This window comes from Candida pseudojiufengensis (assembly GCF_024610245.1).
Source record: "Candida pseudojiufengensis strain CBS 10847 chromosome Unknown scaffold21, whole genome shotgun sequence".
NCBI lineage: Eukaryota > Fungi > Ascomycota > Pichiomycetes > Serinales > Debaryomycetaceae > Lodderomyces > Lodderomyces pseudojiufengensis.
In genome coordinates this window covers 122211-141085 of record NW_026261548.1, presented here as the reverse complement: position 1 = coordinate 141085, position 18875 = coordinate 122211, and the positions used below count along the sequence as shown (strand labels likewise).

The 18875-nt window shown below is 26.7% G+C and overlaps 12 protein-coding genes and 1 pseudogene across 13 annotated transcripts; 6 read left to right on the top strand and 7 right to left on the bottom strand. All coding sequences in view use genetic code 12, as the record gives it.

The window, feature by feature from the left end:
• Positions 1 to 404: 404 nt before the first annotated feature.
• On the bottom strand, positions 405 to 2240 carry KGF55_005735 (uncharacterized protein; the record flags this gene model as incomplete). Its single annotated transcript, XM_051760778.1, has 1 exon — positions 405 to 2240. The coding sequence occupies one exon, from the start codon at positions 2238 to 2240 to the stop codon at positions 405 to 407; it is 1836 nt and encodes a 611-aa protein (XP_051611608.1).
• A 1779-nt stretch (positions 2241 to 4019) lies between these two features.
• Positions 4020 to 4448, bottom strand: FAV2 (Fav2p; the record flags this gene model as incomplete). The annotated part of the gene is made up of 1 exon (XM_051760777.1): positions 4020 to 4448. The coding sequence occupies one exon, from the start codon at positions 4446 to 4448 to the stop codon at positions 4020 to 4022; it is 429 nt and encodes a 142-aa protein (XP_051611607.1).
• A 1548-nt stretch (positions 4449 to 5996) lies between these two features.
• KGF55_005733 (uncharacterized protein) lies at positions 5997 to 7967 on the top strand (the record flags this gene model as incomplete). Its single annotated transcript, XM_051760776.1, has 1 exon — positions 5997 to 7967. The coding sequence occupies one exon, from the start codon at positions 5997 to 5999 to the stop codon at positions 7965 to 7967; it is 1971 nt and encodes a 656-aa protein (XP_051611606.1).
• Positions 7968 to 8074: 107 nt separating this feature from the next.
• On the top strand, positions 8075 to 9745 carry RET2 (coatomer subunit delta; the record flags this gene model as incomplete). Its single annotated transcript, XM_051760775.1, has 1 exon — positions 8075 to 9745. One exon carries the CDS (start codon positions 8075 to 8077, stop codon positions 9743 to 9745), a length of 1671 nt encoding a protein of 556 aa, XP_051611605.1.
• Positions 9746 to 9784: 39 nt separating this feature from the next.
• PDE1 (3',5'-cyclic-nucleotide phosphodiesterase PDE1) lies at positions 9785 to 11071 on the bottom strand (the record flags this gene model as incomplete). Its single annotated transcript, XM_051760774.1, has 1 exon — positions 9785 to 11071. One exon carries the CDS (start codon positions 11069 to 11071, stop codon positions 9785 to 9787), a length of 1287 nt encoding a protein of 428 aa, XP_051611604.1.
• A 925-nt stretch (positions 11072 to 11996) lies between these two features.
• Positions 11997 to 12839, bottom strand: KGF55_005730 (proteasome core particle subunit beta 7; the record flags this gene model as incomplete). The annotated part of the gene is made up of 1 exon (XM_051760773.1): positions 11997 to 12839. The coding sequence occupies one exon, from the start codon at positions 12837 to 12839 to the stop codon at positions 11997 to 11999; it is 843 nt and encodes a 280-aa protein (XP_051611603.1).
• A 351-nt stretch (positions 12840 to 13190) lies between these two features.
• On the bottom strand, positions 13191 to 13572 carry KGF55_005729 (mitochondrial 37S ribosomal protein YMR31; the record flags this gene model as incomplete). The annotated part of the gene is made up of 2 exons (XM_051760772.1): positions 13191 to 13429; positions 13506 to 13572. The coding sequence occupies 2 exons, from the start codon at positions 13570 to 13572 to the stop codon at positions 13191 to 13193; spliced, it is 306 nt and encodes a 101-aa protein (XP_051611602.1).
• Positions 13573 to 13734: 162 nt separating this feature from the next.
• On the top strand, positions 13735 to 14753 carry KGF55_005728 (annotated as a pseudogene). The gene is made up of 2 exons: positions 13735 to 13769; positions 14162 to 14753. Coding segments are annotated over exons 1-2 (627 nt in total).
• Positions 14754 to 14833: 80 nt separating this feature from the next.
• KGF55_005727 (uncharacterized protein) lies at positions 14834 to 15772 on the top strand (the record flags this gene model as incomplete). Its single annotated transcript, XM_051760771.1, has 1 exon — positions 14834 to 15772. One exon carries the CDS (start codon positions 14834 to 14836, stop codon positions 15770 to 15772), a length of 939 nt encoding a protein of 312 aa, XP_051611601.1.
• A 16-nt stretch (positions 15773 to 15788) lies between these two features.
• KGF55_005726 (polyphosphatase) lies at positions 15789 to 16352 on the bottom strand (the record flags this gene model as incomplete). The annotated part of the gene is made up of 1 exon (XM_051760769.1): positions 15789 to 16352. The coding sequence occupies one exon, from the start codon at positions 16350 to 16352 to the stop codon at positions 15789 to 15791; it is 564 nt and encodes a 187-aa protein (XP_051611600.1).
• A 183-nt stretch (positions 16353 to 16535) lies between these two features.
• Positions 16536 to 17198, top strand: KGF55_005725 (uncharacterized protein; the record flags this gene model as incomplete). Its single annotated transcript, XM_051760768.1, has 1 exon — positions 16536 to 17198. The coding sequence occupies one exon, from the start codon at positions 16536 to 16538 to the stop codon at positions 17196 to 17198; it is 663 nt and encodes a 220-aa protein (XP_051611599.1).
• A 61-nt stretch (positions 17199 to 17259) lies between these two features.
• KGF55_005724 (uncharacterized protein) lies at positions 17260 to 17583 on the bottom strand (the record flags this gene model as incomplete). The annotated part of the gene is made up of 1 exon (XM_051760767.1): positions 17260 to 17583. One exon carries the CDS (start codon positions 17581 to 17583, stop codon positions 17260 to 17262), a length of 324 nt encoding a protein of 107 aa, XP_051611598.1.
• Positions 17584 to 17814: 231 nt separating this feature from the next.
• IMP2 (endopeptidase catalytic subunit) lies at positions 17815 to 18186 on the top strand (the record flags this gene model as incomplete). Its single annotated transcript, XM_051760766.1, has 1 exon — positions 17815 to 18186. The coding sequence occupies one exon, from the start codon at positions 17815 to 17817 to the stop codon at positions 18184 to 18186; it is 372 nt and encodes a 123-aa protein (XP_051611597.1).
• Between the last annotated feature and the right edge of the window lie 689 nt (positions 18187 to 18875).

Sequence of the window (18875 nt, the reverse complement as noted above, 5' to 3'; positions counted from 1 at the left end):
TCTTTTCCGTAAGTATAAAATTATACACGCATTCTGATAGTCAGGATAATAATTTAATGCATAGACAATGTAATAAAATTGAGATGAGAATATTTAGACTGTACAGCTATTTTAGAGAGGATCAAAAAGAGTACTATATAGTTTATAAACAAATAATGAGGAGGTTTTAGCGATAATCCTTTTTTTAACTATGCTCTCTATGGTTTTTAGATTATTTGACGAAGGAGATGTTACTTGATGTATAGAGTGTTTCAAACAATTTTTGTGTAACGAAAACAAAATACAAATTATCTGATTTACAATGATTTACAAGATTTCAAGGATACCATGAGGTCAATGCTAGAATTGATAGCAAATACTAGGAGTGTTGACAAACTAATTGTCCTAAATGTCAAATAAATATATTAAACTCTAATTGGATATACAAGTCTCATAAAATACCCTACAATATTAAATCTTAATAAATGTTCATACCTTTCTATTCTTTCATTTAAAATCTCTTCAGTTTCTTCAGCTTCTTCAACTGTTTTCTCATCTTCTATTTTAAGGTATCCACTTTTTGTTACACCTCCAAGTTTATCTAATTTTGATTTTGCTTCTTCATATCTATTTGTTATAACTTTTCTAACTAAATATTCTCGTAGAACCATAACTAATAAAAAGCAAGCAAAAAAGCAAGTACCTGCAAATATTTGAGTATGTAAATAAGGATTACTCAATTTATTATTAACCAATGATAATGCAATAACTTCTGAAACTAAACAAAAAAATGAAACAAATATATTAATACCAGACCAACCAGCTGGTAGTTTTTCTAATTGACCTTCTAAAGAATCAGCAGCTAATGGTTGAGCTAATGAAGATCCTATACCTATAATAAACCCAATAATAACTGCAAATGCAATTAATGAACCAAATGTTTTAGCATTTATCCAAAATGCATAAAGGAAAATACATATAACTAAACAACAAACACTTGTAAAATTTGCCCTTCCATATTTATCAGCGGTTAACCCCATTGATGGACGACCAATAATTTGTGCAGCATTCATAACTGCAGTTAATACTGAACCTTGTTGATGAGTTAATCCAATAGCTGAAGCATAAGATGATAAACTGAATAACATAAGAGTATAACCAATCAATGCTATGGCAAACCAAACACTAACAACACATATTCCCCAGTTTTTAAAAACTTTAATATCAAATATAACTCCAACTGTATCTTTCATATAAACAGATGTAAGTCTTTCCTTTATTGGTGCTATATTTTTTGAGTTTCTTGGTCTCATCATTAATGCACAAACCAGTGAAGCAAATAATGTAACAAATCCAACCATTCTTAATGCCCATCTTTGATCACCAGTATCTTGAATAACTTTATTTACACTAAGTGAAAAAATTAACCCACCTAAACCAGCTCCTGAAACACAAAGTCCCATTGATCCAGCTCTTTGTTTAACAAACCAAGTAGGTAAAACTAATGTAGCAGGAATAAATATTAAACTAAATGAAATTCCAACAGCTACTCCTTGTGATAAATATAAATGCCAAACTCTTGTAGCAAAAGATGCAGCAATCCATCCTAAAGTTTGAAAAATAATTCCTAATCCACAAACATATTTAAAACCCATAATTTTATATAAAAATGCAGATACTGGTGAAAAAAAATTTGCACAAAATACAACTATACCTCCAATTAATGCAAAATCATATTCAGTTGCTTCAGGAAATGTATTTGAATTTAAATAATAATTTAAAAATACACCATATCCTGCATTAGCTCCCCAAGTTGAAAAAACTCCCAACATTGAACAAAATGCCATAACCCATGCAAAAGCACCGTCAGTAGGATAATCATCATCAAGTTCTTTTGTGTGGTGTTCTTTTTCATCATCTTCTTCATCTTCGTCTTCTACTATTGAATGTTCTTGATCTATTGAAGCTCGACTTATATTTCTACTTGCTGCTCTATCTATTTCTTTAGCCATTAAAAATTCGGCATCACCTCTTTCGACATAATCTTTATTACTTTGTATTTGATCATCTTTTATTCCACTTATAATTTTAGATAATTCTGAATATGTTGTCTTTTTACTTGAATTTGTATGAATAGATTGATGAGATTGATGAGTTTGTCTTGATGTTATAGGATAAATTTCATAATTTTCTGATTGTTGTAATGATCTATGAGATTCATCAGATATTGATTTTCTAGTCGATTCATCTGAAGATGTCATTATTATTTAGCTATGATAGGGTGATGTGAGGTTTAAGGAAGTAGATTAGCTCTTCATTTGAGTCTTAATGAAATACAATATTATAATTAGTAATACTAAGCATTCAAATTATGAGTAACAAATTCCGTGCGGCTAGGCTTATATCTATTTAGTCGATGTTGCGCTAATTACTGAATTGGAAGTTAAATTTGACAGAGAGAAGAAAAAAACTGTGTGAAAACGAAGAAGAGTAGATCTACATAACCAGCGGAAATAAGATTATCCAAGCGATGGCAGATTGCTTTAACTTTGAACTTTTTTGAATTACAGAATTGATCAATCTCATCTGACAAATTCTGAATATGAATGTTATGACTTCAGAGGAGGGACTTGAATAAAATCTAAAAACATCTTTTGTCTTTTTAGTCCGTAGCTTTTTTTCAAATTGAAAGATTTTGGGTGAAACCAAATTCTGAAATTGAATATTGAAGTCCTTCGCTGTTTAGCAAGTAGACTATTGATCTAATAAACAATTAATCCAGTGAAAACATGGAAGTCCAGAATATCCTCAGTTCACATTTGATTCTCTCTTATTTCGTGTAGTTAGACTAGCGTCATGATTGCAAAATCTGATGTAGGCTTTATTTTTTGGTTCAGTCACCGCTCAAATGGAGACATCATACACTCATAGTTCTTCTATGCTTTTGTAAAATAAATATATCCCCAAACAAATAACATTCAAAACCATTCAAGCATTTATCTTAACCCAAATAATGAGTATCTCATGAATTTTTCATAAATTCCTCAACTGAACACTTGATTCTGTAGAAGTGACCCAAATCATTTAATAGTTTCTCTGTAACTCTCGCTGTTTTTCTATATTTTCGATTTACAGAAGACTCTGTACTTTCAAAATCTTAATTGTACAGAGAACTCTGTAATTCACAATTTTTATTTTTACAGAGAACTCTGTATGTATCAATACTTACGTTTTTTTCAAAACTAGAGGTCAATTAAATCGTAGTTTACTTTTACATTTATAAAATTCAACGCTTAAAATTTGATGAGGTAACAGAATCTAGCAATTCCCTCTTCATTTTGAACGAAGTTTGTTTGTTTTCAATTTTGTTTCAAATAGAAATTGTTTTTGTTGGTAACTCTTGTAAACTGGATCAGGTCTACTAAGTATGGGCAGAAACTAACTTCTCCTCTTCAAACAAATCTAAACGACTCAATTTGGCTTTATTCTATCATTATTTGAAATCACTATCAATGATTTTGATTGAAATTCAAGAGCTGATTAATTCATTGCCCTATCTGGATTTGATTAGTATTTAAAATTCATAACTTCGAGTCTACAAATTCAATGTAACTCTATTACTTAAATAAAAATGTCCAATACCAAAAACATTCAAAATTTTATGATAAATTGAGTAATGCCAATGTTTTATTGCTTCAACAAGATTAAAAAATTCTTTACCATGCCACTGGGTTGGCCCCAAATTGTGTGGCCATATAGCACATATTCTCGATCTCGAGATTTTGAAAATAAAATTTTACACAGTTGAGTCGGAGTAGTTATTATAGACCATTAAGAATTGAATTATAGTACTTCTCAGATAAGTAGAGTTAAGATGAATCAATCGTATGGGTATTATTATCTAATTAAAAAGTTTTCTATAAAGTTTTATTTTTGAAGAACTGAAAGTTGAACTAGTTTTTATATATGAATAAAAAGCATCTAAGATCCCACGGAATTACTCAAAAGTTATAAAGTCAAGACTAAAGCTTGAAATCACTTCACCATGAAACCAAATATAGTAAGAAAGTGAAAATCAAATTTAAAAATATCAAATTATTTCCTTTTAATGAAACACCATTATTATTTGAATTTATAGAATTAACATTAGAACCTGATCCACTTAAACTTAAAGTTTTAACATCAGAACTTTGAGCAAATGTTCCCTTTGCATCACTTAATTGTGATTCTTCACTTGCTGTAAGTATACCTCCAGATCCTGCTAAAGGTGCTGATGATATTGAAGATTCTATAATTGATGATAATGTAGTTGATAAAGTTTGTATAGAATCTGAATCTATACTATCTTCATTATCATTATTAACTATTGATGTTGCTATATGTAAATTTGTTAATGATGGTGTTACTGTTGATGCTATACTAGTTGCTACTGAATCTAGTAATAAATTATTTATTGTTATTGATGACATGATTAGTTTGAATGAATAAGTGTGTTTAGTGTATTAAGTTTGATAAGTAAAAATGTTATAAGATATAATGAATGTAAGGAAATATGAGTAATGATGATGATTATAATAAAATTCGAAAATCATAAAAATTAGGAAATTCATAAATATTTATAATTTCATTCCAGTAAATATATGTCAAAATAAATTAAACAATAGAAATAAAAAAAAAGCTTTTTCCCCTGAATTTTATTAAGATTATATCAACTTAAAAATTTTAATTTTAATAAATATCACATTAAAAATTTATAAAAGTCAAAAAAAAACTTTTCGTGAAGTTATTGTTCCATTTCCATATTTATTTTGCTTAATGTATATTGAGTTAAAATTGTTTATTGTTTCAAAAGAACATTTAAAGTGAAAATAAAAACATTACCCTTTTTGAAAACTTTATACTTTATGTTACATTGATAAAGTTGTTGTTGAAAAGTAATTATTTTTTACCTCTCATTGACCAGTGTTAAGGTGTTTGAGACTAATTTCAAAATGATTTTAACATTTGGTTAGATCTTATCCTTCAACTAACCGGTTTTAAAGGAATATTCCATTTGCCCAATTTTTGTGTTATGAACCCTCGATAGTGTAGAATCATTCATAATATTACATCATTATACATTTTTTTTTTTCTTCCTGATGCCGCTGATCTCTTAAAAATAATTTCAGGTACACACTCTTTAAATTTTTTAAGGTACCGATTTCGAGTAAATTAAAAAAAACCGAGCTCGTCAATTTATATTGTATACTTCTTAACCGTAAAATTTTAATTATGAATATTTTGAAAATCAAAGTTTTTGCAAATCCACATATATCCTCACATTAGTTGTTACATTTTGTCTTTTAAGTTTATTGTAAATATTGAAATTGTTGTACCTTACACAATCAAAATTTATTTCGCGCAATGTATTTTGTTTTGTCAAGATTGAAAATGTAAAATCACACGACTTTCGATTTATCATAAACAATACTTTCATAATCAACTTAATCTGTGAGTGTTGGTGCCGAGTACTAACGATTTTCGGTTAACAATAGCAAGAATGAATCGAAAAAGGTAATCATTTAATGGTGGTCGTATTTTTTGATGTGAACAATCAAAATATTTGAAATTCTGATGCAAACAATAAAAATAAGTATCTACTATTGTCAACTCCGGGTATCTAATGTTGCACGTTTCGTTTCTCTCATATCCAAAGTGATAACTATGACAATCTTTGATTTTTGACTTAGTCCATTTGCTTTGAAACAATCATTCAATACTTTAAATATAATTGAAACGTATTTTGCATGTTGTTGTGGGCATTGGCGTCTCGACGAAATTGATGATAACTTATTTGATCTCTTTTGCTTTGCTTTGAATTGATTGATCTAGTTTCCCTTTTAGCGAGACATACTAAAGACACTTGGATGAATATTTTACATGATTGTAGTTTTGTATTTATTTTTGTTGCAAAAAAAATTAAAAAAAATTGGTTGTAAAATTCTATAAACTTAAACTTAGAGCTTCAATAACATTCAATGATTCCACCAAAAGCATTAGAATTTTTCAAGAGTTTCAATAACGATTTTCCAAAATGGAATATACCAAATCCAGAAATTCATATACCAAATTTTAATAAAGAAACTATCATATTAACTAAATCGAGTGCTTTAATTTTAAAAAATCATTTACAACCAAAACCTTTCAAAATAGAATTATGTTACTTACCTAAAGTTATTATACCTGAAAAATATTTTATTAGAGTGCCTGAACTACCCAATGATAAAGAGAAGAATGAACTAACTTTTAACAAGTTTATGCCTGTACAAGTTCCAGCCTTAAATGAAACAGAAGGAAGAAAGATATTATCTAATTTTAATCAGGAAGAATTATCATCAGTTTATACTCCAAGCAATAAAGAGTCAACATCCAATAAATCAAGTAAACTATATTATTCAGTCTTTGCTGAAGTTCCAATACCTTTAAAAATCAAACCAAAAGACTTACCATCACCTAAATTTCCAAAATGGGATCAGCAAAAAATTAATCTATTTGATATAATTCCTGAAAAAATTGAACATGAACTTCCTGAAAAAATTCCTAAACTCAACTTTTTACATCATGAACATCAAAAAAATTCATATTTAATCCCATTGAATAAATTTTTATCATCAAATATAACTCAAAATTTAAATTTTCCAAAATGGGAAAAGGTTGAAACACCAAAACAATATGATTTTCATGATTTAAATTATCATTTATTTAATCAACATTCAGATTTTAAAAGTAGAAAATATATGGTTCAGTCAATTACTTCATTCAATCCAAAAGAAATAACTGATAAACAATTTTTGAATGATTTTTTTCATAAACTGTTCAATTTCAAAAAATGGTATTTGAAAAGATACCAATTATCAATTGAAATGGATTGGAAACCATTTGTTGTAGATTTAAAAGATTTACAATCTCAATTTATGATTGAACAAATAAATTCAACTTTTGAACCTAACAAAAAATATAATTTTGATCCAACAAAGATTGAAAAACAAGATATAACATATGAACATCCCCCTATTCCAATTAAATTTAACTCACCAACTATTGAGAATCAAATTATGAAATCCAAATCAAAAAATGAAACAACAATTGAAATTCCTCAATTAACTAATCAAGCCACATATCATAATGATACTGATGAATTAGATATTTTAATTCAAAAAAAGAAAAGAAAATTGAATAAAACAACTGATATACCCACAGAATTATCATTAATTCTGTTTTTACAACCTAAATCAAAAACTCCTGAACTTGATCCAATACAAGAACCACAAACTTTTCAATTTCAAGATACAACAATTTTAACTGATTCTTCTAAAAAAATTTCATATGATTCAAATCAATATATTTTAATAAATCAAAAATCTTGGGATAAAAATTATTCCCTTTTAAAATCAATTGAAACAAAGATTAATTTAATTGAATGTCATTTAAATTATTTAGTTGATATTATTGTAAATTTAACTACTGGCATATATATCACTAAAATTAATTTATTAACTCAAATTAATTCAAAAGGTGAATATTTAATACTAGCGGATTTAATTGAAATGAAATTACATTTTCATAAATTATATATTTTAGCTATTGGTAATGAATCTTCATTAATTCATGGTGGTGAAATTTTACAAAAATTTCAATTAATTTGTCTGTCTTTAAATATTATTATTTTATTTATTTCCAAAGATGATTTAGAATTATGGTGTTTTGAAATTTTTGAAATTGAAGAACCTTATAAAAATGATTTTTTAATTGATATTGAAGATTTGAATTGTAATTTACTTTGTGAATTTGGTTTGAATTATTTTCAAGCTAATCATATTTTACAAAATTATACATTAAAACAATTTATTGAATATAGCCTTAATGATAAAATTAAATATTTTGGTAATTTCATTTGTATTGATTTATTAAAAAAGACTGAATTTATTGTGTCAAAAGAATTGAAATGATTTACACGACTTTCAACTTGTGTTGATTTTTGATTTTTGAAAAATAAATTATTGAAAATCTAATAAACACGTTAACCATAAAACCATTAAACCTCAATTGATTGATAATGGTAGTTTTAGCTGCATCAATTTGTACTAGGGGTGGGAAACCATTATTATCTAGACAATTCAGAGATATATCTAGAGATAGAATCACAGCATTATTAGCAAATTTTCCAAGTTTAATTTCAAATTCATCAAATCAACATACATCAGTTGAAGATGAAAATGTTCGATATGTTTATCAACCATTTGAAGAATTTTATATTGTATTAATAACAAATAAAACATCAAATATTTTACAAGATATAGATACATTACATTTATTTGCTTCAACTATAACAAATTTATTAAGAAATATTGATGAAAAAGAAATTTTTGATAATTCATTTGATATTATAGATGCATTTGATGAAATTATAAATATGGGATATAAAGAAAATTTAACATTAAGTCAAGTTCAAACATTTTTAGAAATGGATAGTCATGAAGAAAAAATTCAAGAAATTATTGAAAGAAATAAAGAATTAGAAGCAACTGAAGAAAGAAAAAGAAGAGCTAAAGAAATTCAAAGAAGAGAAATGGCAAATAAACAAAATCCAATTGGTGGTGGCAACTTAAGTGGTGGCGGATTAGGTGGTGGATTTAAACAACAACCTACTTTTCAACCAAGTTATCAACCTACTACTATTGTTGAAACTAATAATACACAAAATGAAACTAAATCACCTTTTAGTAATAGACCAAGAGGTGGTGGACTTCAATTGGGTAAAAAACAAACAAAATCATCAGCTGCAGCATCATCAGTTACTGAACCATTATTATCAAATCAACCAGTATTCAATTCACAACCACAATCATATCAACAACAACAAATTCAACAACAACAATCAATATCTAAAAGTGCTTCTCCTGCACCTTCATTACAACAACAAAAAATACCTAATAATGGTATATTAATTACAATAAATGAAACAATAAATGCAAGATTAACAAGAGATGGATCAGTAATTTCATCAGATATAAAAGGAAATTTACAATTAAGAATTAATGATCAAAAATTATCAAATTCCAAGATATTATTAAAAATTAATGAAAAAATTGATAAAAAAAATTTAAAACCTCATCCAAATGTTAATAGATCAATTTTCACCAAAGATCATATATTAACAGTTAAAGATAAATCAAAAACTTTCCCATTTAATGATCAAGGATTAAATATTTTAATGTGGAAATCTACTGGTAAAAATGAAGATTTATCATTATTACCAATAACAATTACTGCATGGGTAAATATTGATGAAAATTTAATAGCTCAAGTAAATTTAGAATATGAAATTACTTCGGATTTTATTGATTCACATCCAAATCAAGAAGATTTTAAAATTGAAAATTTAAAAATTTTAATACCTATAATTAATGAAGATTTAATTTTACAAGATAATAATGATGCAGTTAGTTATGAAATTATAGAACAAGGTACTGTTTTCAATATTGAATCAATTTCTTTAGAGGAGCCTCAAGGTAATTTTGAATTTTCAATACCAATTGAAGAAAATGAAGATGAATTATTTCCATTAGAAATTCAATTTAATATTAATAATCAAAATGTGTTAGAAAATGATGTATCATTAGGAGGTATATCTATTATTGATGTTGTTACAAATGATGATGATGAAAAATCATTACCATTTAATTTACATTCAAATATTATATCTGAAACTTATATAGTTGAATAAATACAAAAATAAGAAGATTAATAACCAACTTAAAGCTTTTTAAACTACTATAGTTGTACCACTTAATGCAATTGAAAAAAATACACCTAATTTTTCTTCAGTATTTAATTTATTTAATTCTAGTAGTATTTGTTTTCTTGGATCTTTAATTTGTCTTGTATTTGTTAATAATGGTTCTTTAATATGATTTATCATTATATTTAACCCTCGTAGTGGTTGTTGTAGTTGTTCTTTTGTAGTACTATCAGATATTTTTAATATTTCTTTTTCTAATTGTTTTAATTCATAAATAACATATTTTGGAGTTAAATGACCATATAATTTATTTTCATCAATTTCAAAACTATTTGAACATTCTAATATAATTAATTTTAATTGATTTTTTAAAATTAATGGTGCAATTTTATGCCATATTTTTTGATTATATTGTAGCTTACTTATTAAATCACTTTCAAAATCTCCAAATATTAAAATTGATGAATTATTTCTATTTATTAAAAATGCAGAAGATTGATAATGCAGTTGAGTTGGATCTTCTAAATTTCCTGAATTTGAATGTGTAAAGTCATTTTCAATTTTTGTTTTTATATAATTTTCATCGTTTATACCTGCTGGTATAGTAGTTATACTTGAATGTCTTTTACCACCATCACTTGGATTATTTTTTTGTTTTTTACTTTCAATCATATTTAATTCTCCATGACTTAATGGAAACATTTCAATTTCATAATTTCCAATTTTAAATGATTTTTCAAATTCAACAGAGTTTAAATTTAATATATCAAAATTTGGCATATTTGGCCAAACTATACCATTAAAATAATGATTTTGTAAACTATTTATAGTATATTTTGATCCATATACTTGTTTTGGAGGATTATTTGTTGGAAAACCTGCAGAATTTATAACTAATGATGAAACATGATCTAAATGAGGATGAGAAATTAAAAAATTATTTAATTTATTAAAAATTAATTTTGTATATGATATTGTATTAAATTTATTAAAATTTTCAAATGGTCTTTTTAAATTTATTGAACTATGATAATAATAATGGATAGGTTCTGAATCATAATAATAATCTAATAAATTACATATTGATTTTTTGTTTTTACTTTCTTGATATATTATATCTGTTAATTTACCCATTCCTGATCCTGCATCAATAACTAATATTTCATCATTTTCTTTTAATTCTGTTGGTTTATGATCATCAACTTCTAATAAAGTAGAATATTCAATTGATGTTGATTTTAATAATATTGAACATGTATTACCTTCTAATGGGCCACCACTTGTCCCTAGAAATGTTACTTCGAATGACATTTTGGAGACTAAGTTGTAGATGATGAAATAAAACAATTGATATAAAATTGTTTATATATTTAGCCGCTGAATTTCTTCTAATAAGTTATTTATATGGAAATATGAATGGTAAATTTAAGACATTGATTTTGAAAATTAATAATGTTTGTTTTATATATTTGCGCAACAATAGAAATAAAGACACAACACTATAAGTATATTAGTTTATTGTATGCAAAGAACTCAAGCTACATTAGAGACAATCAAACTAGAGATGATTCTACCAACCACAGCGTCCAGTTCAGAGAGATGTATCCCCTAATATACCTTAATTAACCAGACACAACTGATATATGGAAGTAACATTAGTAAAGTTAAACGAAATTATAATATGATGGAAATAGAAGTAAACTTAATCTGATAAGAGCTACCATGTTACATACATTTTTTTTCCACCAGCCCCACTATTATTATTTATTGTTGTACAGTATTATGACATCACCATTTCTCTCGTTCTAAATTTAGTGAAGAGTCTTAGACGAACAGTGGATAAATTACTCGACTAATTGATGAATACCACTACAAGATCAAATTGAAGTATCGCTTGTACCCTTAAAGGTATCTATTTGGTCATACATATAAACTGATCATACATTAAGTATAGTACGAAAATAATAGTGAAAAATTTTAAACTATGAACTTAGTATAGCCGTATTTTGAGAACTAGATTTCTTCAAGCAAAAACAAAACTACTTATGCAGAGATGTATTAGAAATGCCTTGAGGTCAAGAATCAAGAACTAGCTCATCAAAAGAGTTGAAAATGAGTTTGTTGAATCTTTATAGGACAGTAGGACCTTGAAGTAACCTTGATTACTTCAAACAACTGTTTTGAAAGGTTAAATGATGATTGTTTTATGGTATTCTTATTCAAATTATATATTTATTTAACTCTGCTTACTTGCATAACCTCTAATATCTTTTGCAAATTCCCAACTTTGTTTTTCAACTTTTGCATCTTTTATAAAATCAAAAGTTATTTTATCATCAACAAATTTTATAATAACATAACTATAAATTTCTCCTGATCTTGCATCTCTATAAAATAATACTCTCATTGAATCTTCAACAACTTTTAAAGCTTGATTTTCTTCTATTTTAATATAATCTTTATCTTCTGGTATTAAATTTCTTAATAATGGAATAGCTAAATGTGATCCAAATCCTGTTGCAATAGTTGAAGCATGATATGTAACACCTAATAAATCAACATATTTTAAAAATGGTTTTTTATCCTTATCAAATCCACCAACAATTATACTATTCCATAAAGGATTCATTTTAGATCTTCTATTATACATTACTCTTGATAAATATTCATGAACATTTGGAGCTCTTAAATAATTTCCACCATCATTATCATATACTTCTTCTTGAATTTCTAATTCTTCTAATAATCTATGAATATATTGTAAATCAGATATATCTCCTGATATTCCAACAACTGTTTCATTCCCAACTTTAATTAATCTTTCTAAATTATTAAAACGTAATAATGAACCATAAGATCCAACATGATCAGCTGCCATTATTATACCATTTGAAAATTTAGATGCTATTACTGATGTACCTGTTATAATTGGTTGTTGAGTATTCATTTTTGGAAATTGATGAGAATTTATATTATTATGTTCTTTAAATTCAAAATTATTGGCTTGTGCTATTTTATAATTATATGGACCATATGTTTCATTTGAGGGTCTTCCCCATTGAAAAGGATCGTGATTCATTTTTGTCAATTGATGATGTGAATGAATATGTTTGATTGAACTTTGTTAAAGTATTGAAATGATTTGAAATTATTAGTGGCGACTTTTTTTTTATTTCATATTGGTTTCATTAATGCGCGTTTTTAGAGATCAAATTGACACTAGGATTAAATAAACAATTTACACTTTAAACTATGAGTGGATGATAGACTTAACGCTAAAGGGACGAGATGTTATAGTGTCTATTGTTCCAAACTTCTCACTCAATTTCGTTTAATCAATATTTGATCTTTTAAAATTTCAAAATTTAATCGTACATTTCCTTCCTACATAACTTTGGTATACAAGTAACCAAATAAATCAGCTTCTCTTTCAATAAATAATATCAGCTCCTCCACTTATAACATTATCAATTTCAAAATCCTTTATAGGTTTATATTGAAATCTTTTAGGTAATTCACTTCTACTAAAAAATTCTCCATGTTGTGGATCTACCGGATTACTATTGTGAAAACTTCTTGATTGAGTAGTTGAGCTACTTGATGATGAGCCTACTGAACCAGGCACTATACCTTCTGGAGCTAATGGATGTGCTTTTGCTGCATGAGGTTCTATAATAATAAAATTGTTAGTATATAAAAGCTTTGGTAAAAAAATAAATTTTGATTCATCGACTCTATTACATACTTGGTATTGGATGTGGTCCACCAACAAACTTTATTGTGTGTTTAAGTAGTCTTTGTGAAAATCTCATATTTAAGAGTTTTTGACCTAACTGAAGAACTTTTGGTCTGGTCATGATACTAACATTTTTCTCCCTTTGGTAAAGAAATGATTAGTTGAAACAATTGATGCTACCAATTATTCTGAAACTCCGGGGAATATCGAACTACATTGTTATGAAGGATAAGCTGATATGAGACGATCCATACCTAGATCAAGCTGGATCTAGTCAAATATAGAATTAATTTCAATATAACGTGATGGTATTCGCAAAAAAAAGTTTCGCTGCATATCAACAATTCAAGTTGTATGAAACAACAGCTCACAATATTAAATTTGCCTATTCCAGTTATTGACAAAATCATCTTCGAGACATGGCTTCATAATAGGAAAGTAGAAAGTATATTACCATTTTTATATACATGCAAAACAATTTACTGCAATCATCAAAATATTTTGTTCAATTTATCGCCCCTCTTTTTGGGTGCAAATAAAAAGTCCAAAAAGCAACAAAAAATTATTTCAACACTAATTGAATCAACTTTGACTGGTAGAATCAGTTCAATCTATATATTTCCCAAAACAGATGTTTCGAAGTTCCAATTGTTCAAAAATTTGAGAAATGTTTCCTTATATGGTACTTCAACTGAAATTATGCAATTCATTAAACTTTTACCCTTCACCACAATAAATTTGAGTATAACCTTAACCCGTTGTTTAAAAGATTTTGAAATTCATGCTGATCAAATTCCAAACTTATCCTTAAAACAATTGAAATTCAATTCATTAAAGTGTTTAAGACGTAGTAAAAAACACCCTTTTATGAAAAAGATTTGTCATCATCAAAATAATACTCGTGATTCATCACCAAACTATTATGAAGTTGGAACTCCAGCAAATCAAATATCCTTTTTAATTGCAACTTTAGTTAAATCCAATTTTGAGAGTTTAAATGATATATCGATCCAATTTGTAAGTTTACATCAAATTTATCATGAGTTACGCAAATTAAAATTTGAATTTAATAAAAGTGAAAAAATGAACATAATAAAATTTGATCAATCAACTTTCCTTCCAATATTACATTGTGAACAATGGTTAAATATTACCAATAAATTGATTTATGTTAGTAATCTCTTGTCTACAAATTATGTCTTCTTTTTAGAAGACAATAAAATTATAGAGCAAGAGGTTACTACCAAGCGAGCATGATTTTTTTCAAATTACTTAACACAAGTAGTTATTAAGACAACACATCAATTTACAATTCAATTCACCAACTAAAACTCACCATGTCTGATAGATTGAATAAAACTATCCAAAGGTTTCAAGCCAAAGTAGATTCAGGTTCATTTTATGAAGCACATCAAACATTAAGGACAATAACGAATAGATACGTTAAATCAAAACAATATAAAGAAGCAAGAGATTTATTATATCAAGGTTCATCAATTTTAATTAAAAATAAAGAATATGCATCAGCAGCTGATTTAATAAATTATTTAATTCAAATATATGAAGAAGAAAAAATAACAATAACAGATACAGATTCAAAATTAAAATTAATTGAATTAATATCAAATTTACCAAATAATGATCCACTGCTTAATGATTTAGCTAAGACTAGTATTAATTGGTCAATTAAATCTCCTGAATGTTCAAAATTTGGTGATAATGATTTACATCATTTATTTGGTACAAAATTATTAAATTCAATAAATGATGAAACTGATAATGAAAAAAAATTAAATAAATTTGCAATTGCAGAATTACATTTAGTATTAGGAACTTTTGAATCAATTCCAATATATACAAATTTTTTAGTTGAAGTATCAAAATCTAATCCATCCATTGATCCTGGAGTATTTTTATCAAGAGCTATACTAAATTATTCATATTTAAAAAATATAAACTTTGTTAAAGAAGCACAATCAATATTTTTCAAGAATATATTAATTGAATCAGAATCAATTAATGATGAAGTATTATATACTGAAAATCAACCATTATTAAATTTTTTACAATTATTAACTCTTGTATTACAAAAAGAACCTCAAACAAATAGTCAAAAATTTTTAAAATTATTTAATAATTATAAAGGAGAATTGAAAAAATATGAAATATTAACATCTGTGGAATATTTGGGTAAATTATATTTTAATTTAAATATTGGTAATTCAGGACAATCAAATAATATGTTGGCAAATTTCATGTCTGGATTACTTAAATAAATAAGGAACCTAACTTTTAATAACTATCATCATTTTCATCATTATTAATTGTATCTTTAATTATTGAGCTTTGATGCAATGCCTCTACTAATTCAATTCGATTCAGTTTTTTTAATTCATGTTTTGCTTCAGAATAAGTACACCATCTTCTATCTCTTTTTTTCATTTCTGGCCAATTCATATTTAATTGATCAACTTGTAATTCAAAAAAATGAAATTCTGATTTAGGGATAATTTTATTAAAATCACCTTTTATAATTGGAGCTTTTGAACCTCTACTATCTAATACAACTGGTAATTTTTTTATTATTATACCTTCTACACCAGCTTCTTCCCAAGTTTCTCTTACTGCTGTTTCTAATTCCAGTTCATCTTTTTCATTCCCTCCTTTAGGTAATATCCATTTATCTTTATGTTTTGATGAAGAAATCATTATAACTTTATCTTTTGATTCATTAAGACATATACATCCTGCTACTATTCTTGCTCCTGTTTCTTCATTATATACTTGGTTATCTCTACCTTGTCTTGCTTCTGTTGACTTCACTGGTAAATTAGGATTGACATAATCATTATTCATTATTGACTCAATTGAGGAATTGAAATGAAATGTGGAGTGGTGTAAGTTTGGAAAATCTAGAGATATTGGAATTAATTTGACGTGACATTAATTTCCGAGACAACTTTCTGATTTACCTTGGTCTTCGTTCTGCGACATGGAAAATTATGAATCCAATGTGTTACGAATGTATCATTCACCAAAATGAAAATCTCATCAATTATATACTATCTACTGCTTTCAATATCGGCTCTAGCTCATGGAGATCATTCACAAACGGTACTAAAGAAAAAACCAGCAAATTTAAGATGGCAAGATTGGCATATGTCAGAAGAGCATAATTTAGATGAATATGATGGTAAAACTTTCTTTCTATTACATGATTTAAAAGGTCTTGGTAAATGGGATCATGATGATGTTTTAAATCTTTATGGAATTAAACATGAACAAATCATAGGAGATGGATCAGGGATGGGAGAAAATTCAATTACAATAACAAAAGAAACTCAAAGAATGGTAGTTGATTCCATTTTTCAATTATTTGATTTAAATAATGATGGTACAATAAGTTTAGAAGAATGGTTATCATTTCATGATGCAGGAAAAGAATTACCAGATTTTGGATTTGGTCAAGGTCATCATTTAGATTTTGAAAGTGAATATGAAGAACATCATTGGAATAAATATCATGCTCAAAATGATCCAGATACAAAAATAAAACATAAAGAAGATATTGAACATGAATTATTACATCATAAACATGAAATTGAAGAAACTCATGATCGATCTTCAAGATTAAAGAAATTTGCAAATGATTATTTATCTAATATCAGATTAGATAATTTAACTCCAAAGTATAGAATATAGTCTTGACTTATTATTAATTATTGTCATTAACTCATTAAAAATCTATTTGGCTATGATAACTCTATTTATTTATTGATCCAAATGCACAATTTCTTAGTTGATCTAATTCATGTGTACATTTAGCTGTTGAACTTTTATTAATCTTTAAGCATGCTTCATATGCTTGTAATTTCCCCGAACATTCACCTTGAATTTTTTGAAATGATGGAACTGTAGTTTTAATACATTTTGTTAATTCAACTTGTTGATTAATACAACCTGAAGAATCAGGTTTTGCCATACATTGATGAAAAGATAGGAACTGATTAGGACAATATCTAGCAATGTCTTCTAATAGTATTTGATCTAATAATCCACCTTTTTGTTGTTGATTTTGGAATGACATCACTATTTCTTTTCATTTGATGTAAAGAAGAGAATCAAAAACTGAAAAGAGATTTAAATCCGATTTTCACAAATTTGTTGCAACAAATCAATAACTTGATCTATTTGTCAGAGCAACTAAATGCCATTAAATAAGAGTTTGAAAATCACGCTAATAACAATAACATGGCTACCTGTACTATACACTTTCACAAATCATGTTTATCAACCATATCAAATTAAAGGTTCATCAATGTCACCAACTTTTAATCCAGGATTATCATCAACGCAACGAGATATAGTATTAGTTCAAAAATTCAACATTAAAACCAAAAATAATATTAAAAGAGGTGATATAATAATGTTTCGATCTCCTTTAAATCCTGAAAAATTATTAACTAAAAGAGTTATTGGAATAAATGATGATATAATTTTCCCAAAATCAACTTATCCTAAATCAGAAGTTAAAGTTCCTAGAAATCATTATTGGGTAGAAGGTGATAATGTACATTCTATTGATTCAAATGAATTTGGTCCAATAAGTAAAGGACTTGTTGTTGGAAAAGTTATATCGATTTTATGGCCATTAAATAGATTTGGTCATGATATAGATAGAAATTTTTAGAATTAAAAAATAGATCATTTAATGTATGAAGTTTATGACCTTGAAATCTAATATATAGGAGGAGTCAACTATGATCAAACTGGAGCATACGTGATGAGCATACGTGATGAATTAGTAGTAATGTCAGTGAGTTTGGAGTGAAGATTAATCCAAAGCAAGTTCGTGGAGATCTTCATAAACCAGTGCACCTCAGGATCAATGATTTATTGAATTCAATGCGAGGTCTCACTGGTTTGAAAATGCTTCATGGTGTACTCTGGCTTAGCTAAAGAAGTATGTTCATGGGTGCAAAAATGTTTCACTACTACATACATGGAAGTTTTGTAGCCCATAACAACTCAGCTGAAATTATTCCACTACAAAGGTATTTGGTTCATCTCTTTTTGGATCATTAAAGTTGAATTTCTTACTGTGATCATGATTGTAAAGAATTGAACATCTGATTATTCATTTTCATTACATGGATTTTGTAATCTAAAACTATGTAATTCTTTCTTCCTAAAAGCTGGGGTAAAATGAAGTAATAATATGCATAATTACAAATAGATAGCATATGATTGAACCCCACCTAATTAAATGTAATTTACTGAAATTTAAATAATTAGTTCAAAATTGGAGTTTAAGTTCACCAGATTATTTTTTAAATGTAATACATTACTCATTACAAATTTTCAAAGTACTCGGAATTG